We start from the raw sequence: 8,857 nt of genomic DNA on the forward strand, positions 1-8,857 counted from the left end.
TTTAGGGGGCAAACACTTGTTCACACAGGGCTATATAGTTTTGGATTTTGTTTTCCCTTAATAATAAAAACCTTCATTTAAAAACTGCATGATGTGTTTACTTGTGTTATCTTTGACTAATATATAAATTTGTTTGACGATCTGAAACATTACAGTGTGACAAACATGCAAAAAGATAAGAAATCAGTAAGGGGGCAAACACTTTTTCACACCACTGTATATTATACTGATTGAAAGTCTGACTGGAATATATTTGAGTCTCAACAAAGTAGTGGACTGTTTGACAACATCACTAGCGTGACTAAAAACCAAATGAACAGTCACATGAAAAGCTGAAGGAAATCTGTTTTGAAAAACAAAATACATTTGTGTGACCCATATTTTCCTCATGCCCTGCGCAGATTTTCCTAGAAATTAATTCTCATGGATCTTGCTAGTCATGGTATAATAAAGCCCAGTGATCACGTATGTTTCTTGCCAGTGAGACAGCTGTGTTTTGGTTGCAGTGTGTGAGCCACGGTCCCCCTCCATGTCTAACTTCCTGGAGGGTCTGGAGAGCTCAGGCTGGCTGAAGCACATCAAAGCTGTTTTGGATGCAGGCAACTTCATTGCCAAGGTCAGTCTGGAGGTTAATCCCTGCTGTCTCCATCACCACTGCACTCAGTATTAACTTAGATGTGTGTGTTGCATCATGACAAATATTGTCCATCTGCAAAGAGAAGATACGTGTATCCCACATGGTACACCTAGCTAAAACTAATATAGTCTGGTACAACAATCCTGCAATAAGTCCTTTAGTCTACCAATTGAAAAAGGGGGGTGGACAATACATTAGAAACAACTCTGCCCGACAGCACTGTAAACTGCAGCCTCAAAAGTTACAGTGCAGTTCAATTAACTCCACTCCGAGGTTAAACGCTTAAAGAAATAATTTTCTGCCAACTGTCTCTTCATTGAACTTTACTCGGTAGAGAAATATTACGAAATTAGTTACTTTGGATGATTATACAATTAGAAGACTTTGGGCTCCTCCTTCCTCTCAGGCTTTACTAATCAAATAATTTAGGTTGTGCATGGTTACGGTTATATTATATTAAGATTCTTACTGAACTTAAAAAAATTATCCTCACAAAAAGAACCATTTCTTGCTCAGTAATGAATATTATGAGCCCTTTAACCTGTGCATGTCTTTCTTTATGGGCAAGTGGGAAGTGAGTGAGTGACGGTGATTTTGAGATGGAGTGAGAACAATTTCAAATATAATAAAAATGTACAAATAAAATATATTAAGTCAGATTTGGAGATGGAATTTTTATGGTATGGTCAGGAACAGAGGAACAACACTTACCCCTTTTTTGACTACTTTAATTCTCAACTTCTCCATGAAATCTTACTTGGAGAAGGTCTGGTCTGGATGAAGAACATAACCCAGTGTTCTTTCTGTAAATAATGTTTTGCTCCTGGACCTAGATAGCCACTGCTTTATGAACGGCTACATGCCTGATGTTTTCAGTGTTTATTTAGATCCAAAAAACTTTTTCTGTGGATGTTAATGTAATCATTGGTCAACATAATCAGGATAACACACTAATTCCTCTGAGCATCGTTGAAATTTAACATATAACTTTCCAGTTACAGTTCACAACCATGTCTGGTTTAAATTATTGACATTTTCTAATGTTAAAATTAAGGGGTTTTTTTTGTTAGCCATCATCTACTATCAACACCATGAATCATTGTGACACTGCAGGCTACTCTATCTATTTGGGGTGTGTGTGTGTGTGTGTGTGTGCGTGCAGGCTGTTGCAGAAGAGGGTGTCAGTATGCTGGTTCACTGCTCAGATGGTTGGGACCGTACTGCCCAGGTGTGCTCAGTGGCCTGTGTGCTGCTGGATCCCTACTACAGGACCCTCAGAGGACTCATGGTAGAAACTGAACCTTTGCTTTTGTATTTAAGTTATGATGTAAGATTACATCGCAGAACTATCACTGATGGTCACATAACCCTCTGGTATAATCCGTAGCATCATAATATATCCAGTTACATTCTGGCTTTAGCTGATAGGAGTCCAAACTGGGCTCCTGAGGTTCTTCGATCATAAGGCCTGCTTTTGGGAATTGCCAAATGACCCTCCACAGAGGGTGAAAAGGTTGAGGCATTTTGCCGGGACTGACTGTGCACTCTCTGAACTTTATTCATGGCCCGGTAGAATTCAACATGTCCATGTTTCTTCTGCACTTAGGTTCTCATTGAGAAAGAGTGGGTCTCATTTGGACACAAGTTCTCTCACAGGTTTGACTATGAAACCTTACTGTCACAGCTCCTATACAGCAGGATTTTGATGTTTAATTTGGACTTAAGCGTCTTCACCTGTTCTCCAGATGCAACCACCTGGTTGGAGACCCTAAAGAGGCGTCTCCCATCATCGACCAGTTCCTGGAGTGTGTGTGGCAGCTGATGGAGCAGTTCCCCTGTGCCTTTGAGTTCAGCGAGAGGTTCCTCATCACCATTCACAGCCACATCTACTCCTGCCAGTATGGCAACTTCATTGGCAACAACCAGCGGGAGAGGATAGAGCTGGGGTGAGAGTCAACCCTGCAGCCACCACCATTTCTTTTTCTTTTCACAGCATAGGCATCTGGTCTGAGAGAGGACTGAGGAAATGACAGCCACTTGTATACTGCATTACTGGGCTTGTGCAGATGGAGATGGCTCAGCACTAGAAAGAAAAATGACATATTCTAAATCAGTTGCATCTTTGATTTGATTAAAAAAAACTTTTTTGTCTTGTATTTTTGGACTTTATTCTTTGACCTACATGTGACATTGATACAGAGTGCGCGAGAAGACTCACTCTTTGTGGAGTTATCTATGGATGAACCGTGCAGACTACATCAATCCTCTGTACAGGCCAGACCACAGCCAGACTCGGGGGCTCCTCCAACTGTCTACTGCCCCCTACTGTTTTAAGTAAGTTTATATTAAGGGCAACTAAATCAGTGCTTGTACTGAAATCTGGTGTACAGATTAATCCTCAGTTGAGACTGCAGTACTAGCAGAGTGCGTGTTGACAGAGCTAATTGCCCTGATTATTTCTCTTTGTTTTGTGTAGATTTTGGAGCGGGCTGTACAACCACTTTGACCGAGGGATACATCCTCGACAGTCTGCGGAGGACTGCCTGAGGGCCATCCAAGAGGAGACGCAGCAGCTGGAGGAGCAGCTGGCTTCACACAAACAGGTAGGGATGGACCTGTATATTCATTACTGCAACTCATTTCTTGTGAGAAACTTCTCCTGCAGTGTTTTGTTTTGTTTTTTTAATTCTGGTCCAATGCCTGACTAATTTCAACATGTTCAATAGAAAATTGCTCAGCTAGAGCATGAGCAGGAGTGGAGTGTCACTCAGAAATCGACCACCTTTGATAAAAGCCCCACAGCATGGACTCTCAATAATGGCCTCAATTTGGCCAACACCCCTCAGGACTACACCGGTGGCTCCATCACCAGCAGCCCCTGTCAGCTAAAAGTGTTGGACAGCAGCCTGCTCCTCCTGCCGCAAGACTTGAACCAAACCTCTGACTCCAACCTCTCCAATGGCAGTGACCAGGAGTCGGGGATCGCAGACCTGAGCTGTCGTTCCCCTCTCAGCGAGGATAGCATCCGGGATCCAGACTCGGATGAGGCTGTCTACATTGCTGCCTGAACAAACATAGCATGTGGTGGAAGCTTCAGCAGCTGCACAGCCACTGAACAAATATTTCATGCATCAAGTAACTTGGCTACTGACTGTAGCTCCGGTGAACAGTCTTCAGGTTAAACGGTTTACCTACACTTTTGCTTGCATGTGGTGCGGTGACAGCTGATTTGGCCCACAACACTGTACACAGACAGACAAAAACTAATGCCACAATAACCTGTTTAATATTGGAAACCTTTAACTACATTTCTATTGAGACCTGGTGATGTAAACACCTTAAGTAAAAAGACTTAACAGTCTAATCATGGGTACAAACAATGCTACACTACAGGTTTAACCTCAGCTAGCTCTAAAAAGAAAAAGATTTAACAAGTCCTGCTGCGATATGCCAGTTTTCAGAGCCATATGAAACAACAGTAGAGCTCCAAAGAGATTTTTTTGCTGCATTAATCTTTCAAATTATTTAATATATAAAGGGAGAAATGGAAACAAAACAAGATGAAAGAAAAACAAATGGACAAACTACAGGGATAAAACAGCTGAATCATATTGAAGCTTCTCAAGAATATGACCGAACATGCACATGGTGCTAACTGGCGTTCAGAATGACTGTAGCATTGTTTGCAATAAAATGATTTGATAATTTAGTCTACTATCTGTTTTTAATGCTGCTGCACCTCATGGTCACTGCTACTCCCAGGCCAGCTGGTTTCAGGACTGTAGTTTGGCCTGAAAGAAGAGCAGCAATCCCATTCTACCCAAGACCTAGTTCCAACAGCAATGTAGTGGCATTTGAACCTCACAGGACATGATAAGACTGAGCTGAACTCACCCTGCACAGCACAGTGGCCTCGGCTGGCTTTGGAGTCATTACGCTACAATAATCAGTGGTTTATTCTAATCTAATCTAATTGTGGTTAATTGGAAGCTTGTGGTCCACACCTGAGAATTTCAACTTGTCAGGTGATTTTACATGACATTAATACTACAGGATGTGAAAAATAAGCTGTGAAATTTTACAAGGCAATGTCATACATTTCTGTCCAAAATATTTCAACACCAGATTTGTTGTGCTCAAACCAAAAGTTATAAATGAATGCACAGAGTAAATAAGGCTAAAGAACCAGCTGAGCAAATATACTGCTGGTTTGGTCAGCATAAAATTAACTTTTAAAAAAAATGTATTTGTGTCCTTTTAATTGTAAGATTAGCACCCAAACTGCTCACCTTAACAGTGTGGTACACATTATTGTAGGTGCACTGCGGTACAAATGAACAATGTAGATTATCAAGCAAAGCATGTGAAGATATTTTTGTACTTTGACTTTTTTTGACTACTGTAATCTTGCTTTCATGCATGGTTTTTATTTGTATTGTGTTTTAAAATGTCTGGTCATAATGAATTTTGACCTTGTATGAAAGAAAGAGCTTTATATTGCTGCATTTATTTGCTGGGGTGAAATAAGAGGCAGATTCATCAAGATGATCTAAATGCACTGTTGTCAATTGTGTCATTTATCTGTGAAATAAATAAATTACTGTTTGGTCTATTAGTTCCTGATTCTGTTCTTGTCTGACACTTTAAAAGGCATTGCAATAGTTCTGTTTTTAATTTGCGGATGGTTTGAGATTTTAGGATACTATTTTTTTATATAGGGATTACTTTTTAGTAATGTTGGCAGTGTGATCTGGGGATTAAACAGAGTAAATGGGACACTGATTGTATAAATATGTTGCTGCTGAATCAGTGTAATTTCTCAGTACCCCATTATCCTGAGTCTAGGCAAAATATCAGAATCCAATTTCTCAAACCTTGGACAGATTAACCAAAACTATCTGCATAGCTAGATACCACAAGGAACAAGGGAAACAATATCCTTTTGTAAATTGAGTGAACCAACCCTCTAAAAAAATATTATACTGCACTTGTATAAATCTAGGCTTTGTATCTTAAGTAATTCTTATGAACAGCCAAAAACTTAGGTTGACCAATGAGCTGCACAGTCTGTCATTTTTCTGACTGACAAAAATATTTATTTACTCAGCTATTTTAAAGCTAAAACCTCCCACTTCTGTTTCCATTTTTCACCATATATAAGTCCTGATGCAAGAGTAATAAGTCTGAACAACTGCATGTACAGAACCAGCTTAATATGTAACTGGTATGAGTAGGTCTCTATCAGATCTCCCGTAATTTAATTCCTGTTGTTGATGAACATCTGCCCATCTGTACTGGTCATTAGCAAAGTCTTGACGACCTGCTGGCACCAGCAGTGCTGCTTTGGGTCAGCTTTCATTTATTATCTCCAAGCAAATTTTACTTTAGGATAAATTATTTGCCTCGTTTGTCTTTCCAAACTGTATCGGTGTCAATGTGTGAAATAATGTTAAAATATAAGTAAAATGAATATGTTGTGTACAAAAATATAATAGTGTGTGCACAGTGAGAGAAAGCTAAATTAATATGGAACTTAAAGAAATTGCTGGGCCAATTTTTTTTACAAGTCTATAAAGTTTAAAGGCTTAATTAATTGATTTAATGTAACAGTTTCCTTTCTTAGTAAACAGGCTACATGTTTTCAGAGGGGTCGTTGTTAACATATAGCACATGGGGGTCATACAGGCAAAACAATACATACGTACATGACGTTTCCGTTGTACGTGATGACGTTGTATTGTAGGTTCAGCTATGATGGGAGCTGTAGGTTGATATCGATACAGTAGTGAATAGAAACTATTTAAAAGTTAGCTGAACCCCCCTACACAGTAACGTTGAACAAATTAACAATTTTCAGGTAGTACACGCTTAAAACACACGCCCGCCCGGTTTGGGGAACGGTAAGTTAATGAAGCTACAGCGAGCGTTGCAGTGTCAAAGTGGCTCCGGGTATATTTAACGATACGTGTGAGTGTGTGTGTGCACGCGCACCGCTATTCAGTCGTCACTTTCATATTTTGCACAAACAGTTATTTATCTGACCAGTCAACCGTCTACATGAGAAGTGCGCTGAAAGTACACAGCCTCCTACCTGAGCTGTCGTGCTCATGTTAACCAGTGCTGTGCATAGCCTGCAAACAGCTGCATGTAGCCTAGCTAGCCCAAAGTGCTGTGAAGACTCCCTGTGATGAGCTAATGTTAACAGCAGCCTGCCTGGCATGTCCTGCAAAGCACGCAGCTGTTGTCCCCACTGTCAGTTTGCGTTTATGTTGCATTAACTCCTTCATTTAGCAGCTAACTTGTAGTGTCCCAGCTCAGAAGAAGCACTCACCGCTCTGAGATTGAATTAGCTTGCCCAGTGGTGAGAGTTGACATTGATGTCTGTGATTTCATACCCAGAGCAAATTGTAGTTCCTATATTTAATATTATAACGTTATATGTCGTCAGCCAAATGATTTATCAGTGGCTCTTGGGTATCTGGGAACGTACCTTTGTATTATTTGGTCTGTCACAGGTCAGCACATTGGGCTAGGTCTGTGAACCAGCTGTCTTCTTAAAGCTTCTGACTTCTTCCTTTTTCCATCATAGTGGCACTATGCCAGCAGCTACTGTGGATCACAGCCAAAGAATATGTGAAGTTTGGGCCAACAATCTGGAGGAGGAGCTGAAGAGGATCCGACATGTCATCAGGAAATACAACTACATTGCTATGGTGAGTGGTGCTCATAGAGACACAGGGACACAGCTATCTGATACTTGACTTTTTAATTAGATCAGATTTCTGTACTATAAATAATGAGTTGTCTTCTCGCAGGATACAGAATTTCCAGGTGTAGTAGCCAGACCGATCGGAGAGTTCAGAAGCAACGCAGATTATCAGTACCAGTTACTGCGATGCAATGTGGATCTGCTCAAGATAATCCAGCTAGGTCTGACGTTTATGAACGAACAAGGGGAATACCCTCCTGGGACATCAACATGGCAATTCAATTTTAAGTTTAACCTCACGTAAGATAACTTTCCTATGTCATCCTGGTTATTTCTTATGTTGCCTTCACACTTGAGAACATATACATAGTTTCAAATGCAATGTTTTGGCACTATATAATTGTTTATTAAACCAGAATTTGCATGTCTCCTGTTTGTGGTTCTGGTACTAGTTTAGAGAAAAACACCTGGGCTTCCTCACAGCACACTGTGTTGAATGAGAGCACTTACACACTTCTTAGATGCTGTTTTGACAGTACAGCTCCTTGCCTACCTGAGTGTCTTGTTTTGTTTGTAACAATTATAGTATGTTGTGCATTGTTTCTCATTAGAGAGGACATGTACGCACAGGACTCCATTGAACTGCTGACCACTTCAGGGATTCAGTTCAAGAAGCACGAGGAAGAAGGCATTGAGACGCTGTACTTTGCAGAGCTGCTGATGACATCAGGAGTGGTGCTCTGTGACGGGGTCAAATGGCTGTCTTTTCACAGGTATTTTGCAGTTTGTCACTATTTTTGTATGCATTTAATCATATTTGAATTCTGGCTGCTGTACTGTAAATGGCTGCACAGCAACAGGAAGCAAACTGTTCTGCATATGATACTGAAGAAATTGTAAAATGTAGAGAAATTGTTTATCCTGTTTGTTCTGTAATAAGAGATAAGATGATATGCAGAACTACTGTACAGTAAGATTATTTTGCTACAAACATGTTATAACAATAGCCTTGCCTAACAAAAAATTCGATTAAAGTTTGCTACTGAATTTGCTATTCAACTATAGTTATGAGTATCTTGTGACAAAAGAAAACTTTTCCCCTTTTTTTTTTATTTTTTTATTTGCTGCTTAACATCTTCATTTCATACTCAGTTTCCCACTGTGTCTCCAGGGCAAACTGAGGCTAAAGATAACCAGGCTTTGGATTTTAAATGGTAAATGGATTTGCATTTACATAGCGCCTTTCTATGCACTGAAGTGCACTCAGAGCACTTTACAATATTTGACCATTCACACATACTCATACACTGATGGCAACAGCCTTGGGGAGCAGCTTGGGGTTCAGTGTCTTGCCCAGAGGAACTTCTGTTCACCAGGGCACCCTCGAAAAAGAGGTCTCAGACCTCAAGGGATTCTTAAATCAAATTTTATTTGTATAGCGCCAAATCACAACAAAAGTCATCTCAGGACACTTTACAAAGTAAGGTCTAGACCTTACTGTTATCAATATT

General features: G+C 40.2%; 2 protein-coding genes across 2 annotated transcripts in view; both read left to right on the top strand.

The window, feature by feature from the left end:
* mtmr7a (myotubularin related protein 7a) overlaps nucleotides 1-5,228 on the top strand; it is a 12,860-nt gene extending 7,632 nt beyond the window's left edge. Inside the window, exons 8-14 of the mRNA XM_020595400.1 lie at nucleotides 507-616; nucleotides 1,800-1,925; nucleotides 2,244-2,293; nucleotides 2,383-2,583; nucleotides 2,837-2,971; nucleotides 3,114-3,240; nucleotides 3,364-5,228. Coding sequence (XP_020451056.1) covers nucleotides 507-616; nucleotides 1,800-1,925; nucleotides 2,244-2,293; nucleotides 2,383-2,583; nucleotides 2,837-2,971; nucleotides 3,114-3,240; nucleotides 3,364-3,705 — 1,091 coding nt within the window. The 3' untranslated portion in view covers nucleotides 3,706-5,228. The remainder of the gene's footprint in view (nucleotides 1-506; nucleotides 617-1,799; nucleotides 1,926-2,243; nucleotides 2,294-2,382; nucleotides 2,584-2,836; nucleotides 2,972-3,113; nucleotides 3,241-3,363) is intronic.
* Nucleotides 5,229-6,342: 1,114 nt separating this feature from the next.
* The window catches only part of cnot7 (CCR4-NOT transcription complex, subunit 7), a 16,241-nt gene continuing 13,726 nt past the window's right edge, over nucleotides 6,343-8,857 (top strand). The window contains exons 1-4 of the mRNA XM_020595466.1: nucleotides 6,343-6,537; nucleotides 7,227-7,350; nucleotides 7,453-7,646; nucleotides 7,958-8,119. Of these exons, the coding sequence (XP_020451122.1) occupies nucleotides 7,234-7,350; nucleotides 7,453-7,646; nucleotides 7,958-8,119 (473 nt within the window). The 5' untranslated portion in view covers nucleotides 6,343-6,537; nucleotides 7,227-7,233. The remainder of the gene's footprint in view (nucleotides 6,538-7,226; nucleotides 7,351-7,452; nucleotides 7,647-7,957; nucleotides 8,120-8,857) is intronic.

Source organism: Monopterus albus, unplaced genomic scaffold (assembly GCF_001952655.1).
Source record: "Monopterus albus unplaced genomic scaffold, M_albus_1.0 scaffold27.1, whole genome shotgun sequence".
NCBI classification, from domain to species: Eukaryota; Metazoa; Chordata; class Actinopteri; order Synbranchiformes; family Synbranchidae; genus Monopterus; species Monopterus albus.